The 20,883-nt window shown below is 53.0% G+C and overlaps 9 protein-coding genes across 9 annotated transcripts; 2 read left to right on the forward strand and 7 right to left on the reverse strand.

Moving 5' to 3' along the window:
* Positions 1 to 272: 272 nt before the first annotated feature.
* Positions 273 to 2,144, reverse strand: N7459_007941 (putative tetracycline-efflux transporter; the record flags this gene model as incomplete). The annotated part of the gene is made up of 3 exons (XM_056947109.1): positions 273 to 361; positions 417 to 1,869; positions 1,932 to 2,144. 3 exons carry the CDS (start codon positions 2,142 to 2,144, stop codon positions 273 to 275), a joined length of 1,755 nt encoding a protein of 584 aa, XP_056796619.1.
* Positions 2,145 to 2,573: 429 nt separating this feature from the next.
* N7459_007942 (ferrochelatase HEM15) lies at positions 2,574 to 4,005 on the reverse strand (the record flags this gene model as incomplete). The annotated part of the gene is made up of 3 exons (XM_056947110.1): positions 2,574 to 3,031; positions 3,094 to 3,676; positions 3,763 to 4,005. 3 exons carry the CDS (start codon positions 4,003 to 4,005, stop codon positions 2,574 to 2,576), a joined length of 1,284 nt encoding a protein of 427 aa, XP_056796620.1.
* Positions 4,006 to 4,319: 314 nt separating this feature from the next.
* akuA (uncharacterized protein) lies at positions 4,320 to 6,613 on the forward strand (the record flags this gene model as incomplete). The annotated part of the gene is made up of 6 exons (XM_056947111.1): positions 4,320 to 4,382; positions 4,445 to 5,056; positions 5,115 to 5,961; positions 6,017 to 6,120; positions 6,183 to 6,422; positions 6,485 to 6,613. 6 exons carry the CDS (start codon positions 4,320 to 4,322, stop codon positions 6,611 to 6,613), a joined length of 1,995 nt encoding a protein of 664 aa, XP_056796621.1.
* Positions 6,614 to 6,955: 342 nt separating this feature from the next.
* On the forward strand, positions 6,956 to 8,059 carry N7459_007944 (bZIP transcription factor; the record flags this gene model as incomplete). The annotated part of the gene is made up of 1 exon (XM_056947112.1): positions 6,956 to 8,059. One exon carries the CDS (start codon positions 6,956 to 6,958, stop codon positions 8,057 to 8,059), a length of 1,104 nt encoding a protein of 367 aa, XP_056796622.1.
* Positions 8,060 to 8,135: 76 nt separating this feature from the next.
* N7459_007945 (uncharacterized protein) lies at positions 8,136 to 8,551 on the reverse strand (the record flags this gene model as incomplete). The annotated part of the gene is made up of 2 exons (XM_056947113.1): positions 8,136 to 8,260; positions 8,317 to 8,551. 2 exons carry the CDS (start codon positions 8,549 to 8,551, stop codon positions 8,136 to 8,138), a joined length of 360 nt encoding a protein of 119 aa, XP_056796623.1.
* Positions 8,552 to 9,442: 891 nt separating this feature from the next.
* Positions 9,443 to 11,269, reverse strand: N7459_007946 (MFS transporter; the record flags this gene model as incomplete). The annotated part of the gene is made up of 3 exons (XM_056947114.1): positions 9,443 to 10,057; positions 10,130 to 10,705; positions 10,781 to 11,269. The coding sequence occupies 3 exons, from the start codon at positions 11,267 to 11,269 to the stop codon at positions 9,443 to 9,445; spliced, it is 1,680 nt and encodes a 559-aa protein (XP_056796624.1).
* Positions 11,270 to 13,722: 2,453 nt separating this feature from the next.
* N7459_007947 (putative carboxylesterase) lies at positions 13,723 to 15,782 on the reverse strand (the record flags this gene model as incomplete). The annotated part of the gene is made up of 5 exons (XM_056947115.1): positions 13,723 to 14,487; positions 14,548 to 14,856; positions 14,910 to 15,232; positions 15,303 to 15,541; positions 15,619 to 15,782. 5 exons carry the CDS (start codon positions 15,780 to 15,782, stop codon positions 13,723 to 13,725), a joined length of 1,800 nt encoding a protein of 599 aa, XP_056796625.1.
* An 867-nt stretch (positions 15,783 to 16,649) lies between these two features.
* Positions 16,650 to 17,714, reverse strand: N7459_007948 (DUF3431 domain-containing protein; the record flags this gene model as incomplete). The annotated part of the gene is made up of 3 exons (XM_056947116.1): positions 16,650 to 16,698; positions 16,773 to 17,393; positions 17,464 to 17,714. 3 exons carry the CDS (start codon positions 17,712 to 17,714, stop codon positions 16,650 to 16,652), a joined length of 921 nt encoding a protein of 306 aa, XP_056796626.1.
* A 1,991-nt stretch (positions 17,715 to 19,705) lies between these two features.
* N7459_007949 (U2-type spliceosomal complex subunit CWC24) lies at positions 19,706 to 20,777 on the reverse strand (the record flags this gene model as incomplete). The annotated part of the gene is made up of 2 exons (XM_056947117.1): positions 19,706 to 20,171; positions 20,242 to 20,777. 2 exons carry the CDS (start codon positions 20,775 to 20,777, stop codon positions 19,706 to 19,708), a joined length of 1,002 nt encoding a protein of 333 aa, XP_056796627.1.
* Positions 20,778 to 20,883: the final 106 nt, after the last annotated feature.

Here is a 20,883-nt window from a genome sequence, read left to right on the forward strand (position 1 = left end):
GAAATCTGGAAAGAAAGAGCGAAGTGCGAGGCAATTGGGGCCTATGGGGACAGAAGCGTAAACTCGGACGGGCAGCTTTTTCGGAAATGCAAAAAGCTGCGCGACCGGCAGATCTCGCGCGCCGGACTCTACTTAGTAGATCGGGGCAAAGGACAACCATGCACTGGTAGATATAGCGAATATGAATATCTTGTTCAAGTCAAAATCCATTGCGGTCTTCTAAAAGCAACCGTATATCTATAGCTTTACGCGTTATGAAAATTATAGCAAGTCTAGCCCAGTAGCAACTGATCATGCTCACTCTCTCCTTCGTCGTTGGCTTCGACTCCTACGTCGGGCGCCGGCTCATCCTCCAGAGTAACTAAGGAACAAATCAGTGCATTGATCTCGGGCAGGAGTGCCAGTCAGGAACGTACCATGTGGTCTGATCAACAGACTCATGAGAAACACAACCCCAAACACGGCTGCCAGTGACACGAAAACTGTTTGAGGGTAAGTCCTAACAGTCAAGCTGTAGATCAAATTGAATACTGTAGGTCCAACCACGCGGGCAAGGGCATGTAATAGACCAGTAGCTCCGAGCATCTGTCCAACTCGTTCATGAGGGACATGCTTGGTAAGAGAAGACTGGAGGGTGGGCGAACCCATTCCACCGAGTGCCGCAACAGCGCCAGAAAGAATCATGACAGAGGGGTGCTTCGACATCGCATAGCCGACATAACCCAGGATATCGAAGATCACGGACAGGCGGATGATCACGACGTCCAGCGTGTCGGATCCGCGAATGGTCCCATCATCTTCATACGGGGTGCGGAAGAGCCGCGCGATGATAGGCAGGACCACGAACAGATTCATCACGCGGACAATATTGATGATCGCAACGAACAGACTAGATTCCACATTACCCCAGTTGAACATATATTCGGCATAGATGATGATGACCTGCATAGTGCCCATGGCAACGCCAAAGACTGCAGTGTCCATCGCAGCCAGCAAAATGATGTTCCGTCGAAGTGCTGGGCTGGCGCCCCGGCGATTGGGGAACAGAACGCTTGGCCGTCCAACAGCGGGAAGGAGAATGGAAAGGGGTGTGATCAGGTTGATCGGATTCAGCGATTGCCACGAAACCAATTTTGTCGAGCCGAAGTCCGCCTTCTTTGCGCGGTGCTTGTCGCGCGCAATGCGTTGTCGCGCCTTGGAAAGAGATTCGGGGACAATCAAGTAGACGGCGAAGCAGAAAATGATGTGGAATATGAGTCCAATATAGAAGACCGGCAGACTGTCTCCGGTTTTGTTGATCAAGAATGCGGCACCACTCGGCCCAGCTGCAATTCCAAAGAACAGGACCCCGTGAAATAGTCCAAATGCAACGCTCCGCCGATCAGGAGCGGTACAGTCCGATGCGTACGAATGGATCAGAGCCTGTGCGGTGGTGAATGATCCGCCCAGGCCATCCATCACGGCCCCAATAAGTAGTGTATTGACCGACATCTTCTCAGGAGAAGAAGCCACAATGACGGTGATGATTTCATTGAATACAGCTCCCGTCGCTCCCAGTGCGATCATCTTGGTCCGGCCATAGCGGTCGGATAAGTGACCTAGTCGGGGACTAACCAGGGCCGAAATGATCCCGGAAATCAGGTTGATGTAAAGCTGAAATCGAGCAACAAGAGCTTGGACTTCCGGGATTCGACATTGGGAGTTGTCTTCGCCAAAGATGACAGGGAGGTAGGTGAAATTCGGGTCTTTGCGCGTTCGTTCGGAGAAATAATCGCGACAAATCAAGGACATCATCAGGTTTATCTTCGGGACAGCGAGTCCCCCAAAGCCCAGCGTAAACAGGAAGCCGAAGGGGATGAGCCACCAGATCTAGCATCGCCAGGAACCATTAGCAAGCGTGCGATCATATTGAACACCAACGCTGGACTCACATTCGGCCTCCTCCATCGCGGCCGCTTATCGGTGTCGAGCAGGCGCTCCGACTGCTGCGGCCATTCGTCATCCGAGTCGACACTGGCCAGTAAAGGTTCGCTGTGGATGCGCAAAGGGGCGTCGGTGATTGCATCTGCAGTGCGACCGCTATCCAGGGCCTGCTGTTGTGCATCGAGGGCAGCTTCGCCGGCGAAGAGTTCCTCGTTCTCCATGGTTGTGCGTGGCAGCTTCAGTGGAGAGTGCGGCGCATGTCAGGATATAAGGGATTTGAAATGCTGCCACGCAATCCGGACGACATTACTTGTTCATGGCAGGGATGGTTGGGATGCGGGGGCGCACATTCTCCGTCAGCGCGTCTTATCAGCCGTTCGGCTTCCGGGCGTCGTCGACGGGCGGTTAGATCCGAAATCTCCGACTTAACGCTGCATCCATGGATATTATCGAGGATGAGCCCGGCAGGGGCTGTTGGGATTGAAATAAATCAAGACTGTCGTGTTTATCGCCTCGAATGATGGAGAGGACTGTATTATAATCTACAATAACCCGATCAAAGGCCACAGTAACTCCCAAACGCACATCCAAACAAACTATATACATGCATACGGAATTCGCGTATAAGATCACGCAAGATGATCCCACTTTTACAGCACAAGAGAAGAATATTGCTTGCCGGCGAAGAACTTCTTCTGCTCCAGACATCGCTCACTCTTGCAGCCTTGGCAACGCAGTGTCATCTGGGCTGAGCATGGCTCTCCCTTCTGCAAATGCTTGTGCGCAAGATCCGCCAGGGCCTGAATGAAGGTTGGGTTACCATTCAAGCTGTCGGCACGCTTGACGCCGGGGCTATTCGCCTCATGCATCACCTCCAAATCCAACTCGTACAGGGTCTCAATGTGATCGCTCGTAAAGGCGATGGGCACGAGGATCAGGTCTGACTGGCCGCGCTTGACATATTCCATCACGGTGTCGCTGGTTTGGGCTCCGAGCCATGCAGATGGACCCACCTGAGATTGCCAGCACAGACGGTAGGGATTACTAAAGTTGAGTCGCTGCATCACGGCATGGACAGTCGCAGCCACTTCGGCCGGGTAGGGATCACCTAGGATGAAAAGCAGCGATTAGGATAACTTGCGATCATCACTAGCATGGCGAGCTGCTTACCTCGGTTCACCACGCTCATGGGTAGACTGTGGGCAGAAAACAACAGTACCACTTCCTTCCGCTTGTCCTCCGGGTACGTTTTCAACTGAGCCTCGATATTTTGCGCAAAGGCTTCCACCAGGCCGGGGTGGGCGGGCCATCGATCGATGACGCTCCACTCAATTGCACCGGCTGGGTTGGCTTCACCGTTGGCGCGCTTTCCTTCTAGACGATTACGCCACTTCCAGAGCTCGTTCAGGGAGCTGCCAGTCGTGGAGCAGGAGTATTGTGGGTACTGTGTGAATGCAACTGCCCGACCTCCTTTGCCATTACCAAATCCATCCTCAAACAGCTGGTTATACATGGTTTCGGTCAAGGGCGCGGCGTAGCGAAAGGCAACGTAGGGCTTGTGCGGCGCGGTCTCCGGGGACATCTGATCCAACAGCTTGCACATTTCGGCACACTGGTACTCAGACCATTTCCTGATCGGCGAACCACCACCAATATCCGAGTATTGCTGCTGAATCTTGGGTGTACGGCGGCGCGCGAGAAGAGGTCCGATATATGATTGTAGTCGTCCGAGTGGAATGAGATCACCATCGGACTATAGCAGAGGTAGAATGGGAGGTTAGCAATGCTTGTGCGCCTTACAAAATCCAATGGCACCCCAATGATGCGGTGCGGACATACAAATAGTCTGCTCAAAAAGTCCTCTACTTCGTTCGTGGTCGACGGACCACCCATGTTCAAGAAGACCATGGCTGTAGGGCCCTTCGAGCCGGTTGCATCTTGTGTGACAGGTGGTACGGCCGTCGCAAGACCGCTTCGTTGGTCTCTGCTATATACCATCCAGCCGCGGGACACCGAGTGAGCTCCCGTGGCCGCACTGCTCCATATCCGACGAGAGATGGCGAAAGGGCTGCGGAATGCCATGACAGGGGGAGGGAGGCAATTGGAAAGAAGAAAACTCGTCGGAGGGTCGAGTGCAAGCAATCCTCCGTGGCAATTCAATGGCAGCAAAGCAAGGATAGCCGCTTCCCAGATTCAGCGCGGAAGGCGGAAAGCTGCGGCGGACCTCGGCCAATCATGACCCCGGCGGAGTCAGCAGCTGCGGCGGAGGATCACGTGGTGCTCGTGTCTCTTCCGCGTCTCGCGCGTCTCAAGGCAGCACTGTGGTCGGCCAACGGCGGGCCTTGGCTTTCTCTCCTACTATCATCTTTTCGCTGTCGCTATCGACTGCTGGCAGCATGGCTGATGACAATTTCACGCGCGAGGAGGAGAACTTTGAGGAGGAAGAGGTTGACGAGACCGTAAGTAGCTTTCATAGCTCTCATACAGCTCCATTCCCCGAGCTAACTCGGTTGTGAGATAGAACTTTCGATCGGTCAAAGATGCAGTGCTCTTTGCGATTGATATCAGTAGCTCTATGCTGAAACCGCGCCCATCGAATGATCCCAAAAAACCCCAAGAAGTGTCGCCAGCCTCCGCAGCCCTCAAATGCGCATACCATCTCATGCAGCAGCGCATCATTTCCAACCCCCGGGACATGATTGGCGTTCTTCTGTATGGAACGGAATCCTCAAAGTTCTACGACGAAGATGGAGAGGCCCGTGGGGACCTGTCATACCCGAATTGCTATCTTTTCACCGACCTTGACATTCCCTCGGCCGAGCAGGTCAAGCAACTGCGGGCCCTAGCGGAAGATGAGGAGGAAGCCCGAGCGATCTTGAAACCCGCCGCTGAGAGAGTCTCAATGGCCAATGTTCTCTTCTGCGCAAACCAAATCTTCACCTCTAAAGCGCCCAATTTCCTCTCGAGACGGCTGTTCATTGTGACTGATGACGACAACCCGCACGCCGACAACAAGTCTCTCCGCTCCTCCGCGACAGTCCGTGCGAGGGACTTGTATGATCTGGGTGTTACGATTGAACTATTCCCCATCTCCCGACCCGATCACGAATTCGATACATCCAAGTTCTATGACGTAGGTTATCGAGTTTTTGGCATACGTTGAATAGACCATCCTAACAAAATTGTCTCAGGATATCATTTACAAAACATCACCCAGTGATGGCGAAGCTCCGGCCTATCTCAAGACAGAGACTGGCACGTCAACTGCCCAAGGAGATGGGCTCTCCTTGCTCAATTCACTTTTGTCTAGCATCAACTCTAGATCAGTGCCCCGGCGTTCGCTTTTTTCGAATGTTCCCCTCGAACTCGGGCCCAATTTCAAGATTTCCGTGAACGGGTATCTATTACTCAAGCGTCAAGAGCCTGCTCGGAGCTGCTATGTCTGGCTCGGCGGAGAAGTTCCTCAAATAGCCAAGGGCATTACTACACAGTTGGCAGATGATACTGCCCACACGGTAGAGAAGTCAGAGATTCGAAAGGCATACAAGTTTGGTGGTGAGCAGGTTTCATTCACAACGGAAGAACAACAAGCTCTACGAGGCTTCGGAGACCCGGTGGTTCGCATCATTGGCTTCAGGCCGCTGTCGGACCTTCCCATCTGGGCAAACGTCAAGCATCCCTCTTTCATCTATCCTTCTGAAGAGGACTACATTGGGTCTACACGCGTCTTCTCTGCGCTTCAGCAGAAGCTACTCAAAGACGAGAAGATGGCCGTAGTTTGGTTCATCCCACGCAAGAACGCCACACCGGCATTAGCCGCCATGATTGCCGGGGCGGAGAAGGTCGACGAGAATGGGGTGCAAAAGATGCCGCCTGGAATGTGGATTATTCCCCTTCCTTTCGCAGATGACGTGCGGCAAAAACCAGAGTACACCGTTCAAAAGGCTCCAGAGTCTCTGGTCGACGCCATGCGCAAGGTGGTTCAACAGTTACAGCTGCCAAAAGGGGTTTACGACCCTCAAAAATATCCTAATCCTTGTACGTTTGTTTCTCCTGGGTTTGGGCGCAATGAGTAATACTTACATGGCGGCAGCCCTCCAGTGGCACTATCGCATCTTGCAGGCTATAGCTCTAGATGAGGATCTCCCAGAGACTCCCGAAGACAAAACCTTGCCAAAGTACCGGCAGATTGACAAGGTCAGTGCGAGGTCCTTGTTCATAATATCTACACGGTGGCTGTGGTACTAATCAAACTGCAGCGTGCTGGTGATTATGTCCTGGCGTGGTCCGACGAACTTGATCTCCAGGAGAAAGAGCTGCTTGGTAAAAGCACTGCCACGACGTCAACCCTGGTTAAGAGGGGCCCCAAGGACAGGTCCGATGATGTGACTAGCGCTGGAGACCCGCCAGCAAAGCGAGTGAAGGTCGAGACCGGTGCTGCTGGTGCTGCCATAGACGATGAAGTCCGAAGAAGTTGGGACAAGGGGGCCGTATCGAAGGTAAACTATCCTGCTGCTGCCAAGTATATCAACAAGCTAATGATTGCCACTTGTCATTCCAGCTCACAATGCCTGTGCTGAAGGAGTTCTTGACGGCCCATGGCCGGGCCACTGCTGGCAAAAAGGCCGACCTGGTGGACCGAGTGGAGCAGTATTTCGAGCAGAAGTCCCAGGCCATACTTTTCCATTAGCCTTAGTCTGCAATCAGCAGCTCAATAACGAATCATGACATGCTTCCTTTCCTATCCCAGTAAGATTTCACTCCTCGGTCGCAGATTCTCTTCGGAAGAAATCACTGCCCATTAGGCCTCTTCCAATTCTCGGGCTCTCAAACGACATAAACTCAAGATATGGGTAGATCGATACCTAGGTATATATCGACCAGTTCTCATTGCAGACAGCGTTCATACATCGGATAATCCGATTCTTCCGCGGCGCTCAATAAGCATGTCGGGATTCCAGCCCCATCTATTCCCAGCTGAAGCTCCGTACTCTTCTCGGCTTTGTTCTTTTCAAACCAGTCAAAGTCCAACATGCCAGAGCTATCTGCTACAGAGCGAAAGCGTCTCCGGGATCGTCGAGCGCAACAGACGCTCCGCGATAAAAAGTTACGCCAGATAACGACTCTCCAAGAGCAGCTGGCTCACTGCGAGCAACACCATAATGAACATGGGGTGCAGCAACTCCTGCAAACAATACAGGGGCTCCGACAACAGAACGAATCACTTCTTGCTCGTCAGAGGTCCCTAAAGTCTTTGGTTGATTCATGGGAAGGCAGCCTAGAGGCAACATGTACAGCGGCAGCGCCGCTATGGAACCCTTGGATGTTTCAGCGCACGAGTCACAGCGATGTCGATCCATCTCAGATCCCACCTTCGCTGGATGGTTCAAGGACTCCCGGTAGCATGGACTACCCTCAGGAGTCGGACGTTTTGTCTTCAACTACATTGACGCCGCCGTCGCACCTACAGCTATCGTCTATGGGTTCCTCGGCAGAGGCCAAACCGGCCTGGAACCACCTGCCTCACTACACTGACAACTTCTCCGACACAGCAAGTCTGTCCTGTCCATGGCTGCTGTACCCAGAACAAATCATCCCCTGCCCCGACACCCCATCCTCGCCCCTGGACATCCTGTACGGCACCAAGACGAATCCACTGGCCAATGGAATCCACACAGCGCTCCAACGGCGTCCAATCCGGGACCCCGAACGATTGGGCTTTGGCTGGCTAGCCTACCACTTCGCGCGGTGGATTCTCTCGCCCAGTCCGCGCACCTACGAGAAGCTTCCAGCGTTCTTACAACCTGTCCAGGATCAATTACGGACCCGGCATCCACTAGTGCTGGATTTCATCCCCTGGCCCAAGATGCGCGTGAATTTGATTCAACGATGGCACATCTATGAACCGGATCGCGATGGTCTATTCGGCATGTTTTGGTGCTGCATCAAGATCCGATGGCCGTGGGGAGAGAAGATTCTGGAGCGCAACGAGGACAACGAGCTGGCCATCAAGCCGGCCTTTTACGAAATCTTCATGCGCGAAGAAGGCTGGGGCCTGACGCCGGAGTTTATCAGCAGATATCCCGATCTCGTCGCTGGGATGGATATTGGCTCTCTGGTTTTCACGATGACGTGAGGGTATTGTATGTCTGTATTTATAAACTGTGCACTCTCGATGCGTAGAGCCGTTCTGGTATGCAGAATTACATGATTCACCACCAGTCTTGAAGCTCATAGCATGCTAGCTTGTAGCTTCTGTACTGAGAATCTCCAACGCATGACTCTGCGTGCCCTTGGGCCTGCTCACTCTGACACCCCGTATCGGTAAAGAGTTGCACTAGGATCATCTCGTTAGAATCGCGTATCATCCCATTTGGGCATCTGAGATCTTACAATCGCATGAACGGAGGCCGAATTCGTACTTCACGGACTTGACGGTTCCGTCGAAGACAAGGCACTGGGAAATTTGGCTCGCATTAATCTCGACGCTGCCCTGGCTGGACGAGACGCAGCCGGTTTCGTCCCACAGACGAAGCTGCGCAACTTGCAAATCTTCCGTGGCAGCAGGTCGGGCAACTGCAGAGGCTGCAAGAGCAATGGCGGTGGAGATGAAGATGCGAAGATGCATGTTGATGATCTCCAGCTTTGGGGACGATTTCGAATAGACAAGACTCGGGATTTGCGGTGACTGAGGGGCGAATATGGAGGAACCAAGTAGCCTTTAAGTACTTCCAATGCGATCTTTATGACAGCCCGGACTATTTCTCAGTGCTTATTGTCTGTGCAACGGGTAGATGAGTGTGGAGAGATGTCGTCTGCAATGGGTTGCCTAAGAATATCGAGTAGACCTTCACACTGCCTGGTAAATGGCCAATGGGATGTGCATTTTCAGACGCCAGTTAATATCAAGATCAGCAGCCATCACACCCCAGAAGCCCGTGTCTTTGGACGGACGGCGGGCCTACTTGTTCGCCACCAAGGTGTGCAGGGGTAATACCTAGACCATGGTCAGCGAGCGGGTCAAGCGATCAGTATATTCATTCGCTTCGAGTAACAAATTGCGCATCCCCACGTGAAGCCCGGGCTTCTGCAGGGGATAAATATATCCAGTCAGACATGCAGGTGCAATGGGGGCCGTGGTGCTCGTCATGAATGTGAACGGCGTCCAGCTCAGCTTGGGGCCAAAGCAGATCAGGGGCTTAGCATGCCTGAAACCCGCAAGGCTGATCCATGCATTCAGACATGACTAACTGCATGCATGAGACGCCTAAGGTGACCTGGCTTGCTGCCACGCGTGGGCTGTGAAATGAGCGTGTCTATCGTTCTGTATTCGTCAACAGGCTAATCCGTGGTAAGCAAGTAACAAAGAGTCTATTGGTAAATAAACCATGACGCAGTCCGTATACTCTAGTCTATGCAAATTCTATCATTCTATAACGCGCTCAAGGACATCGTTGTCGACATGAAAGATCCAAGAGGCCAAGCTCTTAACCAACTTGACCATCATCTTAGCCGAGTTTCAGTTGGTCTTACCCCCAAGATCCACCGGCCATCGCTCACGGATGGCCTTTCCATACTGCGTAAAGATGATCGGGATCGGGACAAAAGCCAGGGCCAGAAAGCCGAGCAGAGAATTGCCCCATCCCAAGCCCAGCGAGTCAAACATCGCCGGGCCAGCAAGGGGAAGGAGTGCACCGAGGAGCGACCGAGTCGTGGTCAACGTGGCGTTGGCGGACGCCGCGTATTCTGGGTAGCAGTCGATCACGTAGGTCTGGATGGGCATATAGACGCCGATCATGCCAAAGCCAAAGGGGAACATGCCGATAATAGGCACAATCCAGAACACATGCTGATCGGCCGTCCAGCCATACCAGAAGAAGCTGATTGGGATCACGCAGGCGAAAAAGATCATAGTCGGCAACCGCATCTCCGGTTCGAATTTGCCGGCGTTGCGGTTGGTGAGTTTCATCACGATCCGGTCGTTGGTCTTTGCGAGAACTGCAAGGCCGACTAGGAAGCCCACTCCGATCCCGATATAAGCAAGACCTGATAGTCCGACTGAGAAGCCGTAGGTGCTGGTAAACACGCCGGAGATGGTGGTGAAAAACAGATATAGCAGACCATAAATCAGAGCCTAGGACATCGTGAGTAAAGCTCATCAAAAGTAGGATCGTCCTCATTGGGACTTTATGGCTGGTATGCGTACCACATAAGTTGAAAGAAGCAGAACAATTGGCGACTTGCAGAATAGCACAATCGGTCGTAGGAAGCTCTGCTTCAAGATCTGGCCAGTCGACGCTGTCTCGCGGCCAATATCGTAGGCATTTCGCAAGTCCGTCCGGCCCAGTTCCTTAGCCATCTGCGTCGTTTTCCATTTGATGATGACTGGGGCATATGTCTCCCGGTTGAGAAGCTCAATAGCAACTTGCATCGTCCCACTCGCAATCAGGAGGACCCAGAAGACCCATCGCCAGTTGACCTCCTGGCCCAGGAAGCCACCGGCAATTGGGCCGACGACGGGCCCAATCAACGGGCCCATGACCCAGATCGAGGTCGCTGTCCCACGCTGCTCTCTAGGGAACAGATCAGCAATCACACCGGCACCGAGAGTAACGCAAGCGGATCCCCCGATTCCAGCAAAGAGGCGAAAGACAATCAGAGATGCGACATTCGGGGCCAGCGCACACCCAATCTGCCACAGGACGAAGAACCAGTCGCCGCAGCTGAGAACAATACGGCGGCCATAGATCTCACTCAGAGGTGCCAAAAGAAGCGGACCACACTGTGAAGTCCATCAGCGTCTATCCGGACAAGATTCGATTGTAGGGCCACGAAGCAGGAAAGTGAAATTGCATACCGTATACCCAATCAAATAGATGCTGACACTGAACGACAGGATGGTCTGGTTGTCCACATGGAACTCCGAGTCCATATACACCACTGCAGGCGAGAACATACTCGACGCCAGTGGCGAAAGAAAGGTGAACAGACTGATTAACGCAAGCAACACCCACTTCTTGCCCGGGGAAAAGTTCTGGGGATTCTGTGGATCATGTTGGCCGTCCCATCCGACAATTCCACGACTCAAGTCGGTTTCTGGGTATTGTGTTGCGGGTGATGTGGCTTGTTTTTCGAGGTCGAGTTGCTCGCGTGGCTCGCCTTCTCTTCCCACGGTGGAAAGGCTTGAACCTGAGCCCTTTGGGTGGATTTTGCCCTCTCTGACATTGACAGTCGAGCAGCTGGCCTCGGCCTCTCTTCCAACGAGGGTTGTATGACTTGCTCCGCCCTCTTGGCCGGCAAGAGTTGCGAGGCTGGCATCCGAGGTCTTTTGACTTGGTGCACTCATGGTTGGGCAGTTCAAAAGATAGAGCTATAGGGAAGGAACCCGGAAATGGGCTGTGACGACTGACAAATAGCTAGAAAAAAAAAAGCAAGAGGAAAGAATGGGCCAGCCAAATTAAGAATGGGGTCAGTGCCAGAAAGGGAGAGGATGGCGACGAGCGACTATAAAAGTTCACGAGGCAGCCATAGTACCGGCAAGCCCGGAGGCAAGAACGTGAAGTCATGTTGAGAGATGGCAAACGTGTTTCAGAAATCCTGCCCCATACATGCACCGAAGCTCGGTGGTTCATCGAAGGCTGTGATGCGAACACGAAGATGGTCAGTGTCAGAATGGGGCGGACGCCGAGATACTTCGTACTACTATCACGAACCTGACACGCCCACTCTGGTCTCTGATTGCACCGTCCAAGAGTTGGCGAAGCTAGGGGCGATCTGCGTGGGGGACTTTTTTTGGCCTCATGAACGAAATACATTCTTTCTGCCCCTTGGAAGCATAGAAAGTATACGAACGCCTTCCTTGGACTCAGATGGAATGATTCAGTGCTCCACTTGGGTGCAGTGACCACCAATCGTGAATCGTCAATCGATCCACCTCTTGGGCGCTGAATCAGTTTGTCAGTTCAGAAGAGAACGAGACCAATTGGAGTCACGAAGTCTGCATTGCGATTCCGCCGGGCTTAGAATGGATAAACTATTAATGCGAGGGCCCCGCGCTGAATGTAGCTTTTGTCTCTCAGCTCTCTTTCTTTCTCTCCCCAATACATCCAGTCTAGGCAGTCCATGTTCACTATGACTGGCCAACATCCACTGCGGGTGCTCGCTATTGTGTCGAACAAGAGTCCAGCATGGAAATAGTCGCCAGAGGACATCATCCAGGTCGCTATTGAAGTGATCAAGGAAGAGAATCTCTACGATGAGAAAGGAGTTACCGTTTCTGATACAAAACTCTTAGCGATCCAACGTTACCTCGTCCGCGAGATGTTTGTGTTCGATATTTCCAACCACGATTATGATCCCCAGAAAGGTCATTTATCAGAACAAAACAAGCTTCCAGTCGTTGTGATTCATCTGAGTAACAGAAAGATTGCTTCCAGACCTCATCCGGGAGAATGCACAAGAGTCAACGAAACTATTACGTTTCTCCATGATGCAAATGACTTCGGATCCATTTCACCCTTCATTGAAGATCACACTTTGGGAACTCCACCTAACTACCCAAATCCACGAAGTCTCATACACAATGGGATCCTCGACAAAGCGTTGTGATGAAGCAATCGCAGCACGAACTCGGCAGTTATCGTGGCGGAGTTGGCAGCTGCAAGTGGCACAAAGAGTACAGGCCATGGTTCGGATTGACACAGGGTCAAAAACCGAGTGATTCTGTCAGTTATCGGCTCTGATGGTTCTTTCTGCCCTGCTTTTGGCTCTTACGTAGATCTTCATTTACCTCATCTCCTGGATGCGTACGAGTGCCGAGGACGCCAGATCATCATTTCAGCATGTTCAGCCACTGTAAGCACAGCCCCGGGCCTTTATAATTAGACCCAATGTGTTTGGAACTGTTCAGGCCAGGTATTGCTCCTAACGGAGGTGGCGAATGATATCTCAGGGAATCAAAAATAAGATCACCAGAGTGATCATTGATCAGAGAGCACGGTACCAATCGTTGACGTATCTTCGATCGCAATAGTCCTCTGCTGATATATATCAGCACCTAGGACTAACAGCTTCAGAGTAGTAGAGGCTAAATGGATGACCGACTTGACATTTCCTCAACACTTTTCAAAAGCAAAACCACACAGGCCTTCAAATATCAACAAATAAAATGTAAAATCCTGGCCGTGAGTAGCGACACATATTTGGACGCAATATTCCCGGTCCATATGAAACGTAAAGACCAGCCAGCATGGGGGCGAAACCCGGTCAAGCAAGATCAGCACCTCCTTTTACGTCAACCACGCGTGGAAGATCTCCTGGATCTGCCTCACCTGCAGAATTAACAAAAGCAACCACAGCAACACGTGGTCAACAGCAGCTGAACCAGTCTTCTTATCGAATTTAGTTGCGGTTACCGAAGCTCGCATGTCAGCGTCCCCAGGTGCGTGCAGTGCCACGCGTAGATCCCGGATGGCCCCCGTTTATTCGCCATCTTCGTTCATTCAGTAAGCTCGGATCGGTGCTCCGAGTAGGTTCCAAGGCTATTGTGAATTTAGTTTGGGCACTTGGTATATTCTCCAGAGGAGTCCAGCGGGTAGCTTCGCGCTCTCTCTCTCCCAGATAAATGGACCAGGGTATATGACTTTCGATATATGAGCAAAGGTATAGAAATACTGCGAAAATGAAAACATCCTACTTTTGCACGCCGGCATGCTATGTATTTATTCTCCTCGCCGAGAGTAAACCACATCATGAGTCTTTGTTCACAAGCCATGCCTAACACACGCAGCAGGACAACGCCTACTGTGGCACACGCGGCCCAACACTTCGCCAGAACCCGCAGCGTTTACCACGGCCACCTTCCCAACTCGTGGCATCCGCCAAACTAAACGCATTTGAGACCCCAGGGTCTTCCCGAAGCCAGTACGCAAGATGATCCGTCACGACATCACGGACGAGGTGTCCGCCCGTTGTATTCAGATTCATCAACATAGGCGAGGACCCTTGCCACTGTGGCCACGAGATCTTATCCTCTACCCCTTTGGGAACAGTTGAATTGCTAGCACCGCCCTTTGCATCTGAAACCGAGATAACTGGTGTATCGTTAATGATGAAGCTGCCCAGGATCATTTGAAACGCCTGCGTCAGACCGTGTGTGGGCTGCGTCTCTCCGACAGAGAAGTATGCCGTCAGGTCTGATCCATGGTATGCGGGGGTAACGGAGTACTGATACTTCCAGGCCTCCTTTGCTGGACTCCCCGAGAAAGCGTCTGCAAGCCAGTACGAGGGACAGTCAAAGGTTGTTTCGGCAAATATGTCAAACACTGTTTGCTGGAGCCCGGTGGCAAACTCCGACTGGTTCAGCGCAGTCGGGCCGCGGTCACCGAGGGTATCGTAGAGGGGGCCAATACTATGAGGTGAAGAGAACGGGACGCGGTACATGTCCAACAGATGACGGTGATCGGACTCGGTGAACAGCGGAAATGTGGAGTTCACGTAGTCCACAAATCCGGCCGTGGTATTGATATATGGCGGGCTCAAGGGGATGCCATCATTAGCATTGTTCTGTGCGCGTCAGCAAGTGAGAAAACGCCCCGAGCTTTCATTGGGAGGCACGGCTCTTACACCTGACAAAATGCGCTTCCCGCTGACTTTCTGTTCCAGGAGCTGCTTGGACGGGAGGTCTTGGAGGAATTCTCCATCTGTGACGGGCACAAAAGCCCAAGTACCCCAATGACCGGATATGGAGACATTCGCACTAGCCCACTGCAGGGTGTCTGTATCTGCACGAGCTAGACAGTCGAACACGGCCGATCCAGTCGTGTACCTCCCGCTGGAGCACCCTGCTTTCTTCGCGAATTCGTCATAGTGTCTCTTCGGTACCTCGTCGTTGTACTTGTACTGTTTCGAAGTGTATGGACTCGCGGCAATAATCTAGACAAGTCAGAAGAGCCGGGACAAGAACCAAAATCCGGCGCGTTCCTCACATTATTAAACAAATGGTCTTCGCGACCTCCATAGGCCATCGCCTGCAACATCGCTGCACCCGCGCCGGAAGATTCACCTCCAACGGTGACGCGGTCTGGATCGCCGCCAAATGTTGTGATGTGCTTTTGCACCCACTCGAGAGCAAAGCGCATGTCCAGCAGCCCTGCGTTCGTCTTGCCATATTTATGCACGTCCTCCGAGGAGAGGAAGCCAAAGGCACCCAGTCTGTACTGGATAATGACTGCAATGAAGCCCCCCTCGTTGGTTTTGATCCACTCGCTGGGATCATTAGTCGCCCCAAAGAGGCCGTACCCGCCGCCGTCTATTGGATGAAGGTGAGTACTGTTGTTCTCTCCGTGAAACAAGGGTGCTTCGAATTGCCTTGAACTTACGAATCCAGAGAAGGACGGGGAGGTCTCTCGCATTGGGCGGAGCGTATACATTCAGAAACAGGCAGTCTTCATCACCCAACGCGGAATTGAATCCGTAGATCTCTGGGAGTTTCGCCGCGCCAGACTGGGGACAGAGCGGCGGCTGTTCTGTCGCTGAGAGGATGGCAGTCCGGTCGACTGGGGGCTCCTGCGGAGCTTGCCATCGCAGCTTTCCTACCGGAGGTGCAGCATATCGGACACTGGCAGGAAGCGTTAGCTCGCACGTCTCCTGCAATAACCCCTTGCGGTGTCAGTAGCCAGGGCTCTCTGCTCTCACCCTTTGAAAATATTGAGGTCGTACGTCTCGTTGTAGTAGCCTCGGTACTTGGCGTATCCGACATCCACGACCGGACTCGTGGTGTGACCCAGAGTCGCGAGACGGTCTGGCGCAGTGGTGAGAGCGAGAAGGAAGAAGTTACTGAGACCAGTTGCGAATCCCATCGTGCGCTGCTTGTCACCGCTCGGAGTGGCCTAGACTCGAGAAACTGGGCTGGCTCCTGCGATTCATTTAACATCGTCGAACTGGGGCTGGAGACAGCACCGGATCTGGAACTGGGGGAACCGACTGGTCGTACCCAGGAACTGTAGATGCTAGTGCATCCTGCAGGTTGAACCATGCCGGGAGTGGAGGGTTTAGGGGATCGGTCGATCAATCACGATCGTCGTCCGACCCGCATTCCTAAGAGGATTGGGCGCGGCCCCCAGGAAAGAACTTTCGATGCGACTAGGAGCTTGGCTATGGTCGGTGAGCTATCTAGGCAAATCTGGGCTTCCGCGATAATTCGGAAGCTGTGTGAAGGTTCATTTGTGCTCGATCGTAATTGCGAAAGCTGCATTTTCAGGGATTCTATGGGCGCAGCCTCGGCCTGCGCAGCGAGACCAGAAGCCACACGAGATGACAAGCAGCAATGCAGATGCAAGATGTTCTATTAGTGATTTATGTATGTGATATAGAAAATGTACAATGGGGCTCGCTATTCACACTGTACCAACTCAGGGCGGGTGCTGAGCCAGAAAAACCGAATCAACGGCGTCGATGCACATTTACAAGGAGACTTGGTTCCAGACGCCAAAATGCAATGAAGGTGAATCGCCACGAAGAATCAGATTCCACTCGACAACTCCGGCGTCTCTGCGGCACGGGGCGAACGACAACACAGGGCTCATGGTGATTGGTATCGCAAACGTCGATATAGATCTGTGCACGGTGGCGGAGGCGAAATGGTTGTGGATGCTCGGCATGGGAAAGTTGCAGGCGGTGATGGCAGAGGCCACCGGACCTGGAGGAGTGAATACCAGGACCGGAAATTAGCATTGCCCGTAGACCTGGCAGTAGCAAAGTTGCTCGTCGGGGCAGCTAGACGCGAAGAAGATTGTTAGTCTCAAAGTTCTGGTTCACCATCTGGTGGAGGGGATTCAGGAATCGCTTACTAGACTCCATTCATGCCGAAAATGACATGCCACAGGAACTCCATCACTCGTCCGGACGAGGCGTCGTTCATTTCCGTGTCGAGAATCCACTGGCGGAATTTGACGTAGTCTTCCTGCGGTCGGCGGCGCACCTGGCTCTTCGAGACCGCGAATTGGGCGCAACACGCGGCACCAATCTGATCGGGTTTGCGGAGGTATTTCTGGTCCAGCGATTCCTGCTGGTACGGCGAAGAAAGATTCAACGGCGGCGTGCTCGTGCCCTCAAAGACATCCCACCAGACCTGATCAGTGACATGTGTATTGAAGCGATGCGCTCCCTTACAGCCCGGGTTCCAATTGCAGCGGAGGTTGACGTAGCCATTTCGTTGGACAAAGTCGAGTTGTAGATTGCGCATGGCGACAACGTTGTCGTGCAGTGGGGCGTCAACGTGCCATGCCATGAGGAATCCGGCGCGGTGGGCGTGAAGGAATGCGATGGTGGAGGGGAGGACGTAGTAGTGATCGATCACGTAGGTGAGGTAGGCCATCGCCTCGTGGCCTTTGTTGTAGGGGGTCATGAGGCCTTGATAATTGGCTCGAGTCTCTTGGGACGGATTGACTATATAAATGGCCCGTTGCCAGCTGTTGCAGGGAGAAAAGGCACCGTTAAGTCACGGACCTGAATAGGGAGGGCAAGGAAATGTAGACGTACTCGGGAAGCTGATCGTCCACCCACTGGGTATCCTCCTCCTCTAGTTTCGCCATCACAATCACTTTGTCCTTGGGAACGCCATTGTATGCAACAGGGGTTTGCACGGGCCCATTGCGGTCCAACCAGTTCGCCAGATACGCGCCAGCGCGGTATTGGCTACAGATGTCTCGTAGATGGGTTTCCAGCAGGTAGAGCGAGAAAAAGAGAAGGAGAGTGACGACGCATAGTGCGAGACGCAGTCCACCTTTCATGGTGAGCTCGCAAAGAGTCGGTTCTAAAGGGGGGTTGCCCTGAAGTGGAGCCCCGTGCCTATCAATTTCACCTCACGAAGGGCCAGCAAGCCATTGATGAGGGACCCAAGCTGAGAAACGAGGAAAACCGCGTGGAAGAGATCTAGAAAGGGAGGAAACCTCGGCAAGATGAAGAGCGCGAGGTGATTGACAGTAGAGTAGTTGGGATCAAAGGTTCAAGGAGAGGAAGTCGAGGCAGGACAAAAAAGGAGGGGAAGCGCACTGGCGGAGTGATTGCGCTAAAAACCAATGCGGACCACAAAAGGATAAAAAGGTGGAGAGGGAAAGTGAGAATAGGAGAGAAAGGAAGGAAATTCAAGAGGGGATGGGGGTGAAGGTAAAGGAGAGGCAGAGACGAGGAGAGATAAACTCCCTGTACGATCTGGGAATAGTCTGGAGTAGCAGTCGAAAAGGGAAACGCAGACGGTTGGGAGAAGCGGAGGGCCCATGCTTTAGTTTTTTTTTTTCTTGCCATTCAAATACAGCGTCTAGGCCTCATTGAACCTAGAATGGCATTCCCAGCCCACGTCATTGGCCGCTACGTAACCACGGCCCAGTGGATTGGGGCGTTGGAGAGGGGAATAATCGGGGGAAAAAGGTTAGAAGGGTCGCTTGGCAGCAAAAGCTTAGCCCGAGACTACCAATGCCCCCTATCGCGGCTGTAAACCGATGCTACAACTGGAAAAAATTGGGGCGTGGCTTGCATAAGACCCGTCGGTAAAACCAAGACTCGATTGGGATCCGAGTGGCCTTTGCAATGCATGTATAGGCAGACATGTCAATTGTGACGGAGACATCCATTTCTCCCATTCGTAGGAGGGCAGACGCGTGTGAGAGGTACCATGGGTCACACGTGGCGTTCTGGAGAATCATAATGATGGTAATTGCCTGAGATGGGGAACAAAAACGGTACGCCTGTGTATGAGGTGAGTTAGTTCTCCACCGGGCGATTGATTGGTCTCGTATCCATGTGGGGACACTGCTGAGACCCCTGACGGATAAGGAGATATTGAGTGGCTGTAGGAGAAGCAGTGACAATGGTGAGCGTGACGCTCGGGTCCCACGTATGGCCTCAACGCCGTGGATGGGCGGGTTCGGAGGATTGAGTGCTGACACGCAAGTGTGGCGATGACAGAACGGGGCCCACGTCGCGATCCATGCGACAGCTTGGCTCTCGGGTCACTGGGGGATCGGCCCTCAAGGCTCTGCCAGAGCACGGCTGGGACGCTGATCGCGAGTGCAATTCGCGCATTGCGTCAGTCTGGCTCACCTCCCTTCTTGAGATGCGTCGGTGCGCATCGAGTTGCATGTCCCTTGTATGGGATGGTGTGCGCCAGTGCGAAGGCATTGCACCCGGCCAAGACAGGTGTGGAGTCAACCGTGGTCGCCAATTCTTGGCTGAGGCATGTCGACTTGTATGGGCTCGACACCGGTACAGTATCAAGATTCGTGACAGATGGCTTCATCTGCGACCGGGGCTGGAATAGCCAGAGGAGTTAGATGTGTTCAGGAAGTGAGGAAGAGGGAGATGGTGCCGGAGTCCGTCGCGTATTCGTATCTACAGTACCACTCCAGATCACCAATCGTGGACGTGTCCACCATCCCTCCCCACCGTGTTCCACTTCACAGGACATGGGCAGACAGGGAATTTCATGCAGTTGACGCAAGTTGAGGGGTAAGCGACTCCATGGCTGATATCGGATGCCGAGGCCGATCTATGGTTAAAGGTGGACATGGATGTGGATATATTTACTAGACTGAGCTACACTTGAGGGTCATGCTCACACGTTGTCTTCAGACGGATATACATGGATATTTCTGGAAACCCCTAAGATTACATTCAAAAACGATGATTCGCTCATCAGGGGCATTGGCATTGGCATTGGCGTTGACGTTGACGTTCATGATAGTGCAGTCCAGCTGCGCTCCAATCTCCAATCTCCAGGCACATCTCAATCGCTGCTAACATTTTCTTCCTCACTCACTTCCTCGCCTTCGGCAATCGCCTTTTCTCGCAACTTCCTTGCCCGCTCTTTCTTCTTGGCCAGTAGATGATTGAGCTTCTTCGCGACGTTGAACACGCCTCCCGTCCCCGCGCCACATGCGGCACAGGATGGGTTCTTTCGGTATCGTTGCAATGCACACGATTCGCAAAAATAGTGGCCGCACTTGGTGATTATGGGATCCTTGTAGTCTTTCCGGCAGATAATACAGGCAAAGGGTATGCTTTCTAGCAGTTCGTCGTCGTCTTCGTCTTCGTCGTCCTCGGCGGTCTTGCCGGCGCCTTTCCGTTGAGACACCACGCGCCCATTCAATTTCTTGCCTTTAGTCTGGACTTCCCAGTCTCGGTCCAACTCCCATCCTTGTGCGTAGTTCTCGCGACTATGAAGGAATTTGCACGAATCGCCAAACCCACAGCTATTGAATTGAGAAAGATAGGTTAGTCACCGCACCATACGGGCTCAGCACGGGGAAATGGAGAACTTACAATCCAGTCTGCTTCCAGTCCTTACAGACATCAGGCGCATAATCCGTCACAGTGATTGTTCGGACGTTCGTAGGAGCTTTCACTGGACCGAACTGTTTTGACGGCGCATCAGGTTTCTTTTGGATGAAGGACTGGTAGTTGGCCGCTCCCTTGTAGGTCCCATCTGGACCAGATGATTGTGGTTGTGCCCGGGTCGATCCGAGCAGGTTCTTCGCACTGAGGTCTTCATCGTACCAGTTGGATTGCTTCGTTGCGTCGTTGCTGGTCGTCAGTGGGACGGGGCCGGCGCCGGAGGGTAGATCGGCGGAGGTATCTTTCCGGGCCACGTTCGCCACGGAAGAAGCTGTGACGGCGACATTCTTGCGCCGCCTCTTGATGCGCCGGCCTTCGTCGTCGTCGGAAGAGGTAAAATCAGAGCCCGAATCGGAGGCTGGCGGGGGCGTGGCGGGCTTTTTGCGGAAGTTGGCCTTGGTCTTGGAGCGCTTCTTGAAGCCGAACTGGGGGACTTCCTCGGACGGCTGGGTATCGTCTGCCATGACTGAGACAGCGAGTGTGGTTTGGAGTGTGAGGTGACCGTTGCAAGAGCGAACAGTGGGCTGTCCTGGTTCGACTCGCACCTTCCCATCTCGAAGACTCGAGAAA

This window comes from Penicillium hispanicum (assembly GCF_028827665.1).
Source record: "Penicillium hispanicum strain IBT 35686 chromosome Unknown utg000007l_segment0_segment0, whole genome shotgun sequence".
Taxonomy (NCBI): Eukaryota; Fungi; Ascomycota; class Eurotiomycetes; order Eurotiales; family Aspergillaceae; genus Penicillium; species Penicillium hispanicum.